The 17058-nt window shown below is 39.7% G+C and overlaps 1 protein-coding gene across 7 annotated transcripts; it reads left to right on the plus strand.

Moving 5' to 3' along the window:
* Positions 1-580: 580 nt before the first annotated feature.
* ZNF596 (zinc finger protein 596) lies at positions 581-16100 on the plus strand. Of its 7 annotated transcripts, none has more exons than XM_045523325.2 (6): positions 582-647; positions 6148-6351; positions 9587-9669; positions 11820-11946; positions 13252-13361; positions 13832-16100. In XM_045523325.2, the coding sequence occupies exons 3-6, from the start codon at positions 9658-9660 to the stop codon at positions 15080-15082; spliced, it is 1500 nt and encodes a 499-aa protein (XP_045379281.1). In that variant the 5' UTR covers positions 582-647; positions 6148-6351; positions 9587-9657; the 3' UTR covers positions 15083-16100. The 7 variants fall into 7 exon arrangements, with proteins under 7 accessions (XP_045379280.1, XP_045379281.1, XP_074209452.1 ...); XM_074353350.1 differs by having other exon boundaries at positions 622-647; positions 6206-6351; XM_045523324.2 differs by lacking the exon at positions 6148-6351 and having other exon boundaries at positions 581-647.
* Positions 16101-17058: the final 958 nt, after the last annotated feature.

The following is a 17058-nucleotide window of genomic DNA, read 5'->3' on the forward strand; positions in this document are numbered from 1 at the left end:
AAACTCAGTTGGTGGTGGGGCAAAAGGTGCTGACCTGTTAACTTTGGATATGAACAGAATCATTTTGCAAAGGCAAAATGTACCATTGTTAAACTGTGGGCTTTATATTATAAAGTTCTTTCTGGGGTGTAGTACCTAACAATTCTAAAACCACTGTGCAAAGGGTCAGGACATGGATACAGCTTTGGGGCAGAGCCCCACTCAACCCACTAAAGCAGCCCAGTTCCCAGACGCCAGCTGAGGGCGTATTTGCCGGCTGGCAGTGTTCTGCTTTCTGCACTGAGGTATCTTTGGTTTCTTGCTGCAACTTCGTGCGCGGAGGGGACACTACTGGAGCTGTCCCAAACGTTAACCTGAAGCCCGGAGCGCCCGGGGCGTGCAGCCGACTCCCGGGACACCCCACGGAACAGACGCCGAGACCTGAGCTGTGTCGGGCTGAAGGACCCGCAGAGCCGGAGCGGCCAGGGTGGGGCGGTGGGGCGGTGGGGCGGTGGGGCGGGGCAGGCTCATGTCACGCCCACGCCACGCCCACGCCCCCTCTGCTCTCGCCCCGCGCCCGGCGAGCGGCTCCCTGACTAAGGCCCCGCCCCCAGGGCGGAATTTCCTGCCCACCCGGAAGCGGATTTCGGGAGCGAGGGTCCCCTCGGGTGAGTGAGCTCCGGGTCCCTGCGGTTCAGGCCCGCGCTCCAAGGCCCCTCCCTGTCCGGTCCTCCACGCCCAGGGTCCGGGGATGCGGAGGTGACGGACCCCTCCCTCGCCCGCTCCTGCCCTTGTCGCGCTGAGACCCGGGATGCCGCGGGCTAAAGTCGCCCCGAGGCCGTCCGCGGCCGCCTTTCCGCCTTCGGTCTCTTCACCGTCTTCCGCCCCCGCCCGCGCGGTGTCAGGGCCCCACTCTCGCCCCTCACTGCCCGCTTCGCCCTCCCTGGCCCTGGCATTGCGCAGACCCCAGTCTTCTCCTGCGGCCGGGCCCTGCCGCACGCGCCCCTTCGCGGTCACCGCCTCAGAAGGGCCCTTGAGCCCCGGGCTGGAGGAGGGGCCCCGGGTCCTTGTGTCCCGCCGCGCTGGCGATACCGGCCACGGTGTTTGCATTCCCGACGTCTCACGGGAAAGTGTGCTCTTCCTGGGCAGAGAGCTTCTTTGTTCCACCCCCGTGGACGTTGCGCTGTGGCAAGGGGTGGGACAGGACGAGACCGAAGGAGTAAGGGACAGTGAGGACTTGGAAAGTAAAATCGAGGGGGGAGGGAGGGGACGGATTGGACTTGGAAAGACAAAATACAGGTGAAAAAGAAAGTGACCTGGGCAAGAAGCAGTAGGATACGTGAAAACAGACAAAAGAGATCAACAGGGAGGTGGCCAAGGACAGAATAGATGAGGGGGCTTTCAACAACAGTAGCAGTTGGGGACAGTAGAAGGATAGATTCCAAATTCATTAGGTTTTTTTTTTAACTTTCCAAATTACTTTTCTTTTTAAACTTACCGTATCAAATTAAGATCATGAGGCCTCAGCGCTTTCCCTGTCTTTATTGTATACTAAAAGAATTCTGTAGTGCTTAGTAAATAAGTTTTACACTTTTCACTGTGCAGTTGGTAAGGATAATGATTTTTGTCTTAACGGTCAAAACCAAGTTTAAACAGGTAGTGTAGTATTCAACAGCATCTTTTCTTCAGTATATGATTTTTTACATTTACTGCTCTGTAAGCTACAGTTTCCAACTAAGTGTATCGTCTCTTCAAATTCCCTTTGTTTTGCAAATATTGAAGGATAGGCTGGATGGTTCTGGAGCTTTGTTCTAGCCAATCTTATCTGTTCATGATGAATACATTACTCAGAGCTATTTCCATAGCTGAACTTCTTTTTTTCCCAGTGTCGATAATTAGGTGTTTTTAAAATTATTTATGGAAGTATGTATTATGGGAAAGATAAATTAAATGCTTTTAGTCAATATGATTAAAACCATGAAAGAGAACTTGCCCTTGCTCAGGAAAAGGAAATAATTGTCTGGAATCTTTAGGGGCAGTGGTGAGAATGGCAAGCCTTGCCACTATCCAGTCCAGACCACCCCATGCCTGTGAGGTCAGTAATTGTTGCTCCCTCCTGTTCACATGTCCGAAACACATTCACACAGTCAAAAGGCATCTGGTAGGGAAAGACTAATATTTTTTTAACTGAACACAAAAGAAAAAAATTAATTTCTCCAATGATGAGATGGCACTTGGCTCTGGGAAGAGAGCTTGGAGGAGAAAGGGCAATGTAATTGGATGTTAACGAATGGAAGAGAGCCTGAGAAGCCTAGGAATAGGAGAAAAGGAGCACTCTACCCATCCTCACCTGGTGATCCTGTGCTCAGCAGGTATTGGAAGACACTGTGGGGATTGTGACTTGAAAGGAAGGTCTCACCAACTCACCTTCCCATAGCTGCCATGTAAAGTGTGGGCTCTACAGGATAGAAGGATATATGAAGTGACAGGCAGACAAACTTAGCTGTTGGTCTCCATGTAGGAGTTTATTGTCCCTGCTCCCTGATTGTTCAGCATACAGCAGAGGACCATTTTTTCCAAATGTTGAATTTCTCCCTATGTGTGTGGTTGTGGCATGGCAGGAGATAAGACCTTGAATGGCACATTCTCAACTCTCAGGAGTGACTTCTTAGCTGAGAAAGGCACTCGGAGGAGGAAGAAGATGAGGAGTCAAGAATGAATACTTATTTGGAAAAAGTCATATTTCCTATCCTCTCCTTCCTGAAATGCTGTTTTTTAGGACATACTAAAATCTGACTCAGAGTTCCTGCCTAACACGTTTCCTCACTCATCCATGGCCTCTCTCATCTACAGACCAATTGCATCTTACTGTCAGCCAGTGACAATGCCATGTGTGAAGTGGCTCCATCTGGGGGCTCATCAAGAGAAATGCTGCAGGCCAGACATTGATTAGAGACAAGGACTGGGCACCACGTTGTCAATAAGATTTGCCAGTAGCGATTGCACAGGGAGCAGATCTGGATGTACTATAGCCCAGGGTTAAAGAGACTGCACACGTTAGTACTCAATGTCAGGAATGAGTAGAAAATAATGGAAAAATATATCCCTACGGGTAAATTTGTTCTACCAGGTTGTGTCATGCATTTGAAACTTAGCAAAGTGAATCAGTTTTTTTGGCCTCAAAATATTAATGATTTGCAGTATAAGGGTGAGATTAGAAACATAACCATGGGAAATTAAGGCGGCATTTCATCCACATCATGGAGTATATTTTTTCCTGTAATTGTTAAAAAATAGAATCAACCCAAATGTCTAACAGTAAGAGGTTTTTAAACATTGTTCATAGCACATTCATCCTAGGGAGACCTTGGTGTTCATGAATTTGTAAAGAATTGACCTCTCTGCAGGTATCTCAGCGTTCTTCCATTTAGAGTAACTTGGTGTTTTATTACTGGGCCAAGAGATGATACATTTCATGTTGTAATAGATTCTGGCACAGTCTCCTCTTCACACATACACAAAACTGCAAAGAGATCCTCATCCATCACCAACTCCTGAGGTTTCCCCCATACTTAAACCAGGACTTCATTATAACTGTGTATATTTGTAGATTTGAATAAAATTACAGCTCTTTGTTTTTATTTCCAATTTACTAATTACTTAAGAGACTGAATAAATTTTTTTCTTTATAGACATGAATTTTTCTACTTGACTTTTGATGTGCATTTAGATGTTTTTTATTTTTTAGTTTAATTATACACATGTACACTTTGGTCTGATAATATTCATGCAGTGAAACCAAAATTCTTTCATGGCCTCCTTCCACCCCCCTTTTGGAAGCTATCATGCATTTCATATTATAAAATACTATGTTCCATTTAGTCCTAATATATTGTTTACTATTGTTTGTTTCAACTACTTAATTTGAATTATTTTAAAGTTTTAAGTAATACAGGTTCAGGTGTAATGTGACCTGTCTTCTTTTTTTTTTTTTTTTTCCTTTTCACAATTATTTTGGCTATATCCTCATCCCAAATCAAAAGAGAGAGAAAATTGACTTTTAAAACAATTCTCATTTTTTATGTGAAATGTTCCATATGACTTTTAGATTCGAGTTGCACCGAATTTTTGCAGTCACTGAGACTTTTTTGCTACCATGTCCTCTAGTCTAAGAATTTGATTTGGCAGACTTTGTTTGTGTCATATTTACATCCTCACAAAGTTTTAAAATTTCTTTACATGGGTTTGTAAATTTACTTCAAATCAGAGTCATAATATTTTGCTGTTGTATGTAGAGACTGGCTTTTGTGTGTTTACTTAGTTTTTAAATTATTGTTGCTAAACAGGAAATAGTGATTTCCGTATATTAAGATTGGATTTGTCCACTTGAAAAGATATTAGGTATGATAGTTAAAATGGATTTTCCTATTTTTTTGAGTTTGAAATCGTATCTTCTGAGAATCACTACATGAGCTGCTTTACTCCATTTTTTTTTAAGGGGGGAGGTAATTAGGTTTATATATTTATTTTTTAATGGAGGTACCAGGGATTGAACACAGGACCTTGTGCCTGCTAAGCACACAGTCTACCATTGAGCTATATATACCCTCCCCTCCAACTCCATTTTTTAATTTCCTCTCCTTTCCTCTGTTTTTCTTGGTCCTGACTCAAGCATCGTGTGCACTGATTTCTAGGATACTTCCTACCTCTATTTCCTTCTGATAATTTTTGAATAAATTTAGACAGGCCTCAGACAGGCCATCTTTATTACTGTGCACAACCAAATATGAAGTTTAGTTGGCCTTTCTCAGAGATCTCACTGTTTTATGGCTTTTGGTTATCCATGATTTTATACTTGTTTTCTACTTCTAAACCTATTTCCATCTATGTAGAAGTCCCTCGGTCCTTGCCAAACTAAATTTTTTAAGTGTCATAAATAATGAGTGCATTTCACGGGAGCTTCACCACCTCAACAAATGAAATACTCTAGTATATGTACACAGAGTGTTCTTGTCATTATTTATTTAAATAATCTCTTCTTAGCTAGACTTTTAACTCCATAGGGACAAATGATCTGTCTGTTTTACTCATCAGTATGAATTCACTCCCTGCTACAATCTTGGTTCTGAGTTGACATGAAACATGGATTCATTTATGGCAAAAGGAGATCATCACTTGCCTCAGATATGTTGCAGTACATAGGCTGAAAAGACAGGACATCTCAGAGTTACATGAAAATCAAATAATTGATATAGTTTAATTAAAAAAGTAATACTAAATCATTTTTACTGTCATAAGAGTATAATTTTTAAAAAAAGAAAATTAAACTATTTCTTTGGGATCAAATGCCTATGCTAAAATGAAAATATATTGCTTGATTTTCCTTCAGAAATAATATCCTTCTATAAAGAAATCACTTAAGATTTTTAACTGTTTAATCTCCTTTTTAACATCAGTTTTTAAAATAACCTATTCAGAGACAGAAAGCAGAATGTTGGTTGCCAGGGGCAGGGGGAGGAAGGAATGGGGGTAGTTGTTTAATGGGTGTAGAGTTTCAGTTTTATCAGATGAAGAGAGTTTCAGAGGTGGGCAGCAGTGATGATTGTACAACTTTATGAATGTATTTACCACTGAACTATACACTTAAGCATGGCTAAGATGGTAAATGCTATGTGTATTTTACCGCAGTAAAAAAATGGAAACATATTCTGTGTATAATAAAATGAATCCTGAAACAGATCATTTATTCTGGAAATCCTTAACATTTTGAGGGTTGTATGGCTTTACAGTTTTTAGGACATCAGCTAGACCTGACTTGAAGAGACCTACACTGGATGAGCTTTTTCTTGCTTGGTAGTAAAAAAAATGCATATTCTAGAACCTTGAAAGATATTTCCCTTGGTTTTAGATATTTATTCAGCACATACATTTACATTTATGTAGAGTTACACTTAGGTCCACAACCTGAGAATATGTCAGTAGATTACAAATCTTAAAAATAAAGAGCAGGAAGGATTCTCTTGCTGTAGATTTTCAGTACTGCCCAGAACAACCAAAATCCGTAAAACAGTGAAATCTCTGAGAAAAGCCATCAAGTTTGCTTTTAAGACTTTTAGAAGAATTGCAGAATTAAAGGATATTATTTGTTGTCCTTAATTTCATCTACAGGATTAACCTAATGAGAAGGAAGGAATCTCCTTAAAGAGGCATTTCTTGATTTATCTAGATTGCAGCCTGAGTTAATCAGATTTGTCCTTTGGATTACAACACTGATGAGGTTATCAACTGCACTAAAAGATAGTTCACCATCAAAATGATGCATTTTCTAGAAAGAGAAGCTGGGAACTCTGAAATGTTGTGGCAGTGTCCTCAGTAAGTATTTGGCTTCACTGGTGTCTGGTTTCTGGTGAGTACTGAAGATCATTTTCACCAGAAGGGACAGACCTCCTTTATTTTGTAAATGATTTTTTGTGAAGAGAAGTGTTCATTTTGGTAGGACTTCAGTGAAAAGATATCTGAGTAACTGACATTCGAACAGATTGAAGGAAATAAGTATGGGGTAGAAAAGTGTATTTGTGAATTTGAGTGGAAGTGAAGGATAATAGTGAACAGTGTAGAAGTGATAGCAATGCTTCATTGTATTCATGATGTTCTGAGAAAGCATATAAAATGTCAACCGTTGGATTTCAGGTGGAGACATTGAAAAGATTAGAGACTAGACAGAGGGTACTATCTAGGGGGTGTGGGAGATAGTGTTATGAGCTGTATTTTATTTCTAGTGTATGTTAGTTTCAGAAAGATGCAAAGTCATAAATGGAATTCAGACATGAGTTTGGTCACACTTATTTTAGAAAAAGTAATGGAAGAAATTGAAGCAACTGTATAAATATATGAGCATTCCTGGGCAGTGTATCTAAGTAGAGCAGGATGAAGAAGCCAGATGGAGTCTTGAGATCTTTCAACAATATTGTTTGAGAAGTTCTTGGAAAGTGATAAGGAGTTAGAGTGACAAGATTACTTTAAAGACAGTAGACTGAGGTGTCAGAGAAACCTGGGAAACAGTATGTTCCCAAAAAGAGGTCATGTTATACTTATATAGATCCAAGTAAAAGCCTGAGGCACATACAGTGGATTCATTTGTGCAGGTTATTGGTATTGTGAGTCAAGTGGTGAGTGGAGTGTGAGAATTTGACAACTACACCTCCATTTCTTAGTTTGATTGTAAGGGCAGGAAGGGAGAGAAGGGCTTTAAGATGAAGGAAGTTCAGACATGGTTTCATATTCAAGATGGAGGAAACTTAATAGGTTTAAATGGTGAGGGGATGAACCATGACAAGAGGGAGAGGTTGCTGGTAAAGGAGATAGACTTTTAAATTAATAATGTAATGTTCCCAACAATTGGAGACGTTGGACTCAGCCAGGAGTAGATATGACTCTTCAATTTGATAGGAGTTAAGGAATAACTAAAAAGTATATATGCAGGAATGGTTGTACATTTTATGATATTAAACTAAGGTAATTTGTCATATAATTTATCAAAATAGTAGGAACTAGCTCATCGATTGAAAGTGAGGGGGAGAAGTTAGAATGTGTGGGTTCAAAGGCATTGAAAAGGTTTGAAATATTTATGAAGCATGAAAAATGAATTAATTATCAAGACATAGGGGGGTTGCCTGATTTATTTAGAAGCCTCAGTGAGTTGTGACCTCATGTTTAGAGGAGGGTCAGTATCCTACTCCTGTGATGTCAGATGCAGTTATGGAACAGGCCAGTGTTTTTTTTTTTTATTGTTATTGTTAGTGGATGTACTGGGGATTGAACTCAGAACCTCATGCATGCTAAGCTTGTGGTCTACCACTGAGCTATAACCCCTGCCTCAAAGCTGTTGAGTTCTTGATCAGCAGATGTGGTAAATAATCAGAAGGACATAAATAATGTTGGTCTTGGTAAATATCTACTGAAGTGAGTAACTGAGTTGAACTGGGCATTAAAAATGAGAAGTGTTGGAGGCTGATATTTGGAAATTGGGACAATAGTGTGTGGTGGAGAACCTGAGCATAGGGAGTCATTTTGTGAAAAAGCAAAAAGGAGAATGATTTGCAAAAACAGGGTGGGGCCTCTGATTATTAATGTTAGAGGTGTTATTCCAGGTACAATAGAGGTGTCATGTGTAACCCTTAAAGACTTTCAGCTTCGAAGGCAAGGGGAGGAAAATTTAAACTATATCTGCATTACTTCTTACTGTATGCTTATGTGCACATATAAAGTTTCTGAAACTCTGATGGTGTTATTTATTAAACTGATAAATGAACTATAATTAGTAGGCTTATTTTGAGGAATAAATAAGCAAATGTATGTAAATCTCAAAGCAGAGAGTCACGTTTAGTAAAACTTTATTGATTTCTTTTCTTGACATCAGGTACAAATGCGTGAGTTAAACCTGTTTCTGTTTACACTCGTTATCTGTTGTCCATGAAAGATAATTATTGATGTTTTAGGGAAGGATTTACAATTTATAAATGCTTTCACAGACATACACACAATGAAATAATGAAATTCAGGGAAGTTGCAGTTAATGGTGATTGATCAAAGGGCGGGATTTCAACTACTACTTTTCTAAAATATTAGGTGGAGCAACTAACTTTCCTCCTCAAATTTCTTTATTCTATTTCTGAGCCTACTGCCCTAATAGTGGTACTATAACCCACATACTCCTGAGATTTTGTGAAGAAGGGGGCATGAAGGGGTAAATTTGCAAGACAGGTGCCATTGATTCCTCCAAATGAAATAAGTACCTGAATTAACCCTATCTTAAAATACATTCTTTTTTTTTTTTTTTTTAAGTGAAAGCAAGTTTATTTAGAGAGATACACACTCCACAGGCAGAATGTGGGCCATCTCAGAAAGGTGAGAGGGAGAGAGGCCGAGAGGTGTGGGGGTGTTTAGGTAAAAGTAGATACACACTCCGTAGACAGAGTGTGGGCCGTCTCAGAAGGCAAGAGAGAGAGCAACCTTAAAATATATTCTTAATTCTCTTGGTTCATAACAAAGTCCGTGCAGAAGAAATCTAAAAGAGAGTGTTTCAGGAGCGTTATTGTTGAAAACCCTTGGAGGAGACAAAATAATTCAGGATGAGTGTATCCAGAGGTACAGGGTCAGAGAAAAGAAAGGATAATTGAGGCAGTAGAGGGCCAGGATGGAACGGGGGAAATCACTAGTGTACAGACTAAAAGTAATTAAGCCTGAGAAGTTCCACAGTGGTTGCTAGAGGTGGGGACACGTGTGGCATGAGTCAGGGATCCCTGTATTTTGGAATTGTGAGGGAATTGGACGCTTCTGAATACCGTGGGTTAATTAGCAAACAAAGCTCATTTGTTTTTTCACAGTCTGATCTCTAAATTGAAGGTATTTGTATCTTCTTTACCACCACCAATAGTCTTAGCCCTCTGGTTGGGGGAGAGCTACCCATTCTCACTCTTAGAGCACACCGTATGTTTCTTTTGGTTGTCCTGGGGGCTAGTTCCAGGTGAGGGATTGGGGCTTCATGGCAAATGAGTATGAGGACTGTGAACAGCTGGAGTCTCATGGCTTTTTCCTTCTTCCTCAGTTTGACCTTCTGTTGCTTGGACTGTGTGTGAGTGAAAAACCAGAAGACAGTTGCCAGCTGAACTAGTTACAATGGACTCACAGGTGAAGAGGGAATTACTCTTTCTACTGAAATTGCGTCTCTGTTATCAGTATATGGGCTTACTTCTACTGTAGGCAAATATGTTCTAAGTGCACTCAGGAGACTTTTCAAAGCTCTGAACTAAAGCTGTTCCCCCAGAACTCTGGAAAGGTCATGTTGGGTCAGGGACTCCTCGAGAGGCTGTCTCCTTCCCAGCATTAGGCTCAGATGGTCTAGTCTCTGTCGATGCTGCGTATTCATAGACGGGGTGAGAGGGGGTTTCTTTTTCTCATCCAGCCCATGGCTTAGTTGGCAAAAAAGTTTTAGTTATTAACCATTTTATTAACTGTAATGGGCTTATGATTGAGGTGAATACAGATGATAACCATAAGTAAGGAGCAAAACAGCACAGCCCAATGGAGCAGATGTTTCCACAGGTGAGACCAGTCAGTCCGGTGTTACAGATGCTGCAGGGAGTGCTGATTAGTGTTGAGGGAAAACGAATGATGGTTATACCAGAGAAGGCAATGAGGAGTCATTCCATTATTTTTTAAATTTTCAACCTCTTAAAGTTTTCGTAGAATGTATTTGTGCTTTTTGAAAACTTCTAAAAAAGAAAACTAAAATCCTCATTACTACATATGTCCTGAATCATACATTTTCCCCCTTTGTGTAATTTTCCCTTTATTAAAATTTCACAACTGGAAACAATATTTAGGGAGTAGTGTTTTCTTAATTTGGGCTGTGATTCAGGAGAAGGAATATAGGAGGCAGAGTAAAACTTTAAGCCCTGAGGAATTTTTTGATTAACTGAAGAGGCCAGAATTATCACGTGGCTTCAGGTGTTCTTGAACAGAGAGACAGGATGAAGAAACAAAAGGCGACTTTCTTTATACCCAAATAAGTGATATTTGGAAGTCCACGAATAAGGGGAGGCTTCAGACTGTAGGAACAGTCAGGATCAGAGTGTCCTCAGTATGGAAGTCTCAGAGCCTCCGGCCTGAGCTGCTGAACTACTTACCCTTTGTAACGAACACCTCAGTTTTGTAGAGATAAACGACTATACCTGCTGACCTCAAGATCTGTATGAATCTAGTCACTTATGCAGAATCTGGACGTTGCTTCAATGTTCTCTGCCATTTAGTGAATAAAAAACCTCCAAGTTATATTTAGGAAATATTTGTTAGATAGTTAGCACTTTACATGTTAGCTCAGTAGATCTTTCAGAACTCATAACAGATTATTACACAGTTTCATTGATGAAGAAACTGAGGTCAAAAGGGCTTAGTCATGCTAACCATAGTCATGCTTTAAAAGTGGCAGATCATGGATACCTCATCCCTTGTGATGAGTCTTTAGATTTACTTGAAGTTGGTTGAGAAGACTTTTATGGTAAGTTTTCAAGTGAAAATTTCATAATCATGATCTGGAAGTCATGTTTACAGATTTATTGGGAAATCTCCAGGTTATATTACACCATACCTCATATGTTACCTCTCTTTTTTTTTTAATTGAAGTATAGTCAGTTTATAATGTTGTGTCAATTTCTGGTGTACAGCACAATTCCTCAGCCATACATGAATATACATATATTCATTTTCACATTCTTTTTCACCATGAGCTTCTACAAGATATTGAATATATTTCCCTGTGCTGTACAGTATAAACTTGTTTATCTGTTTTATGTATACCAGTCAGTATCTGCAAATCTCGAACTCGCAGTCTAACCCTTCCCACCCTCCTCCCCACTGGCAACCACAAATCTGTATTCTATGTCTGTGAGTCTGTCCCTGTTTTATATATAAGTTCATTTGTCTTTTTTTTTTTTTTTTTGATTCCGCATGAGTGATATTGTATGTATTTTTCCTTCTCTTTCTGGCTAACTTCACTTAAAATGACATTCCCCAGGGCCATTGATGTTGGCCATCCTGCAAATAGCATTATTTTATCATTTTTTATGGCTTTATAATGAAGTTTTATGTATTTAGAGTATGTCTCTGTAGGTATATCTGAAAGTAAAATGTCCATGTCAACACTAAGAGTGATGTGATTGGACCCAGAATAATGTTTGAGATTTCTGTACTCTCAACCCCCACTTCCTTAGTGCTTGTCACATGTAACATCCTCCTCAGCAGAGATGGTCCTGTCTGAAACAACGTCCATAATGTTTTAGGAATCAGTGACCTTCGAGGATGTAGCTGTGGACTTCACCCAGGAAGAGTGGGCCCTACTGGACACATCCCAGAGAAAACTATTCAGAGATGTGATGCTAGAGAACATTAGTCATCTGGTCTCAGTTGGTGAGTCCCTTACTGTTTCTTTTGTATGTATTCATTCATTTATCAAATGTGTAGAAAAGTTTTCCTATTTCTCACTCCAAACTCTGTCTTGATTTTTTCATGCTCTCACAACTACCTTATAGCAATTTTTCCTTCCTTCTTACTTATAATTAGTTTATCAATCCCACTACAATGTAATCTTCCTGACACAATTTCATGTCTTTCTTGCTGCTCAATCTCTAACCCTCAAACAATAGTGAGAACTCACTATTTTTGTGTGGGTAAGTAAATGGATTGATTTTTTTTTAATTATTTTAAGGCAAGGACTGTGGTTTGATCAGATTACAGTGTTAAGAATAATAGATGTATTGTTTTTCACATAGAACCTAGATGTTTCTGGTGGATGTTGTATTCATTGAATTCTTTTTGGATATAATATTAAAACACTGTGAAAACTTACATTTTGACAATAAGTGAAAATATTGGAGATTCCGCAGTCTGTCTTTGGGGCATGGGCATCAGCAATGATAGGTCATTAATGTCTTTGGGAACAAGTTCAAGAGCTGTCATTTTGCAAGTCAAAGATCATACATGTTATTTTCAACATACTCTTTCTGTACTGAACTTTGGAGGTTATTCTTCCCCATTAGTCTGTCCTGTACTGATGATCATGCACTGTTAGAAGCACAGAACTCAAAATCCACATATCTTTCTCCTATAATCAGGCAATCAATTCTACAAATCAGATGTGATTTCCCATTTGGAGCAAGGAGAGCAACTTTCAAGAGAAAGGTTAGATTTTCTGCAAGGCCAGAGTCCAGATGAGCTACAGGAAGCTGTGCTTCAATAGGAGGAGGTGCCTGGTCAGTGACTGAATAGGCCCTAAGAAATAGCAAGTGAAGATACCTAAGTTTAGTGATGATTTTTAAATTTAGACAATGTCATAGGGGAAAAATTTTTTCAGATGATGTCATACCTTGCAGGTAAAAAATTTCTATTCACATATCTTTCTGCCATTGTCTTTGGCTTTAGGCAAGGTGAAATGTATGTACTCACTGTAGTTAAGCATTCACAAAAATTCCCTTTTCATGTTCCTATTCTATGAATAGGACCTTCTCTTTTCCTCCCCAACCTTTCATCTTTATTTTATTTTTCTCATATTTTAGTCCTGAGAATGACAGTTGTTACAGCCTACTATAATATGTTTCTTCTCCTTAGAGTATTTCATAATTTAACATTCTTTCCCATCTATGTGTCAATATTTGAAACATACACAAGTGGGCATTGGGTCTTTTCAACATTTTAATCCTCCTAATACCACTATAGCAATTTATTTTTTTCCAGTCATTTCAGATAGAGAAGATGATCTGAAAAAACAAGAAATGATATCCATGCAGCGTATCAACAAGAAGGACGCACCTTTAATTAGGACAGTGGTGAGCTTCATGGGTGTGAATGTGTTCTTGCAAATGATGACCTGGGAACTGAACAAGTTAGGAATTTGGCATAATTACCTGATTGTAGGTAAAGCTGGGATCATGGGCTCCCACAGGAGAAAATTTTAGTTAGTTTGATTTGGGGGAAGAAACATTAACCTGTAGTGAAAACCATAACCTGAGTTCTTATAAACAGACAATTAAGTAATCGTGGCTTATATTCCTAATCATTGAAACATAATAATGTCTTTAAAATTAAACATATATGTCTGCATTTGGGATACTACGAAAGACACAATCTCTATGCTTGCAAGAGAGTAAAACCCCATGTTTATGTACATAATACAGGAATAGTTTTAACTAGAGTCTGTCACTGAATGGTTACTCTTGAATTTATATGTAGAGAAGTGAATGAAGAAATGAGTAAATGTGGGCAAACCTTTAACAGTCTCTCATTTCCTTTCAAAAAGCAGAGCTCTCACACTCAAGAGGATCCTCTGGAACACAATGATTTCAGAGAAACATTTACTGAAATCTTAACATTGACTCAACATGAGATACCTCAAATGGGAAACAAACCCTGTGTCAGCCAAGATTTTGGAAAACCCATCAATTACTTGTCATCCTTTAATCTACATAAGCAAATTCATGCTAGAAGTACATCATATGAATATCATCAACGTAGGAATGTCTTTAATCAAAGTTCCGCCCTTAGACAACACAATAATGCCACAACTGGAGAGAAAGCATTTGAATGTCATGTATGTAGGAAAGCCTTCAGTAAAAGTTCTAACCTTAGACGACATGAGATGATTCACACTGGAGTGAAACCACATGGATGTCATCTCTGTGGGAAATCCTTTACTCATTGTTCTGATCTTAGAAAACATGAAAGAATTCACACTGGAGAGAAATTATATGGATGTCTTCTGTGTGGGAAAGCCTTCAGTAAAAGTTATAACCTTAGGCGACATGAGATGATTCACACCAGAGAGAAACCAAATGAATGTCATCTGTGTGGGAAAGCCTTCACTTACTGTTCTGACCTTAGAAAACATGAGAGAACACACTTTGGAGAGAAACCATATGAATGTCGTCTATGTGGGAAGACATTCAGTAAAACTTCTTACCTTAGACAACATGAGAGAACTCACAATGGAGAGAAACCATATGAATGTCATCTATGTGGGAAGGCCTTCACTCATTGTTCTCACCTTAGAAAACATGAGAGAACTCACACTGGAGAGAAACCATATGAATGTCATCTATGTGGAAAAGCCTTCACTGAATCTTCTGTCCTTAGACGACATGAGAGAACTCACACTGGAGAAAAGCCATATGAATGTCATCTATGTTGGAAGGCCTTCACTGATTCTTCTGTCCTTAAGCGACATGAGAGAACTCACACTGGAGAGAAACCATATGAATGTCACTTATGTGGGAAAGCCTTCAATCACTCTTCTGTCCTTAGACGACATGAAAGAACTCACACTGGTGAGAAACCATATGAATGCAATATATGTGGTAAAGCCTTCAATAGAAGTTATAACTTTAGATTGCATAAGAGAATTCACACTGGAGAGAAACCATATAAATGTTATCTCTGTGGGAAAGCCTTCAGTAAATATTTTAACCTTAGACAACATGAAAGAACTCATGCTATAAAGGTAATAAATGTAGAAGAGTCACCACCCATGGCTTCAAACTATAAACACTCTTGAGGACTCACAATAAGAAATACTATGTTTTGGGTTTTTTTGTTTTTTGTATATATATATTTATTGAAGTATAATCAGTTTAAAATGTTGTGTCAATTTCTGGTATACAGCATAATGCTTCAGTCATACATGAACATACATATATTCATTTTCATATTATTTTTCGCCATAAGTTACTACAAAATATTGAATATAGTCCCCTGTATTATAAAGTATGAACTTGTTGTTTATCTATTTTATATATATATTAGTTAGTATCTGTAAATCTCAAACTCCCAATTTATCCCTCCCCACCCCCTGCCCCCTGGTAACCGTAGGTTTGTTTTCTATGTCTGTGAGTCTGTTTCTGTTTTGTAAATAAGTTTGTATTTTTTTTTATCCCACCTGTAAGTGATATCATGTGGTATTTTTCTTTTTCTGGCTTACTTCACTTAGAATGATGATCTCCAGGTCCATCCATGTTGCTGCAAATAGCATTATTATATTCTTTTTTATGGCTGAGTAGTATTCCATAGTATAAGTGTACCACAACTTCTTTATCCAGTCATCTGTCGATGGACATTTAGGTTGTTTCCATGTTTTGGCTATTGTAAATAGTGCTGCTGTGAACATTGGGGTGCATGTGTCTTTTTGAATTAAGGTTCCCTCTGGATATGTGCCTAGGAGTCATGCCCTTTCTTCTTGTCCTCTTCAGGTCAGGTGATGCTGAGGTTTTCATCTAAACAGAGAAGCTAAATTTCTGTATTCTGGTTGTACTTCCCGTGTGTGTGTTAGATACTTTGCTTCAAAAGATAAGAATCATTTCTGTTGACATTTTCATCCATTTGTTTCCATTTGCTTTTCTAAATTAGTTGGATTTGCTTTAATTTCATTTTCTCCCATACATTACTGGAAGAATAATTAATGCAGCCCATTAACCATTTCACCATTTTATTGCTCGTAACCAAACCAGAATTAATTTTCCAAAATTATACAGCACGTTACCATAACGATTTACTAAAACCCAGATGTATTTAAAATATTGCCTTTCTATTGTTTCTGCTTTTTTCAATTCAGTCAAAAAAGCAGTAAGTTTCTGCTGACAAAATTGCTTGGAAAACCCAGTTATTTAGCAGGCAATTTTGAATTTATCTTCAATTTATTAGGCATTCACTGTAACCCTGGTGACGGGGCGGGCATCTGTGGCAGGTTGTCTTCATTTTTGCAACTAGTGATCCTAACCAGGAGCTCGGGAGATACTCACGACTGGACTATCTGACGCTTAGAAACACTCTCATCAAATGTGTTGAAATGAGGGCTCATTGAGAAACAGGACACACCCACCTTTGCAGTTTTCAGCCGACACAGACCCAGTGGGGCTCTCGTTGGTTCATAAGAGTTGTTAAGCACGTGTCTTCCCAGCTCCTCATTCAGGGATGTCACATCGGCAGCTGGAAATTGTCGGTGGTGGGAGTATTTACACTACAGAAACTGGCAAACACTACAGTCAGGGCTTCTCTCCCTCCTCTGAGAGCTGGTTTACCAGCACGCACTGGACATCCCCTAGCTGGCAACACCGCCAGGATGGCTCAGAACTCGTGGTGCTTCACGGCCTGTGCCCTCACGTGACACACCTTTGGTGGTCCTTAGAGCCCTCCTCCCCGCGGGGCTGAGGAGGGTGCTGACACTACACCACGTGGCTGGTTTTCTCCCCTGGCTTCCCCGAGCCAGCATCTAGTCAGTGGCCTGGCCTCCTTACCCACCTGCTGTCCAGACAGCCAGCAATGCTCAGCCTCTCCCTCTCCTCCCAGCTGCCCACTGGGGCAGCTCACATCCAGCAATGCTCACATCCACCTCTCAAAGGGCTCCCTGGAAAGGCTTTGCTCATCTCACCCAGAGGTTGGAGCGTTGTGCCCAGTCCCAGGAGGTCACAGTCAGTCGTCCCTTCTACTAGGCAGAGGGACAGAGTCCTGATGGACAAGAGACCGGGGTGACCAAAG

This window comes from Camelus bactrianus, chromosome 26, assembly GCF_048773025.1.
Source record: "Camelus bactrianus isolate YW-2024 breed Bactrian camel chromosome 26, ASM4877302v1, whole genome shotgun sequence".
Taxonomy (NCBI): domain Eukaryota; kingdom Metazoa; phylum Chordata; class Mammalia; order Artiodactyla; family Camelidae; genus Camelus; species Camelus bactrianus.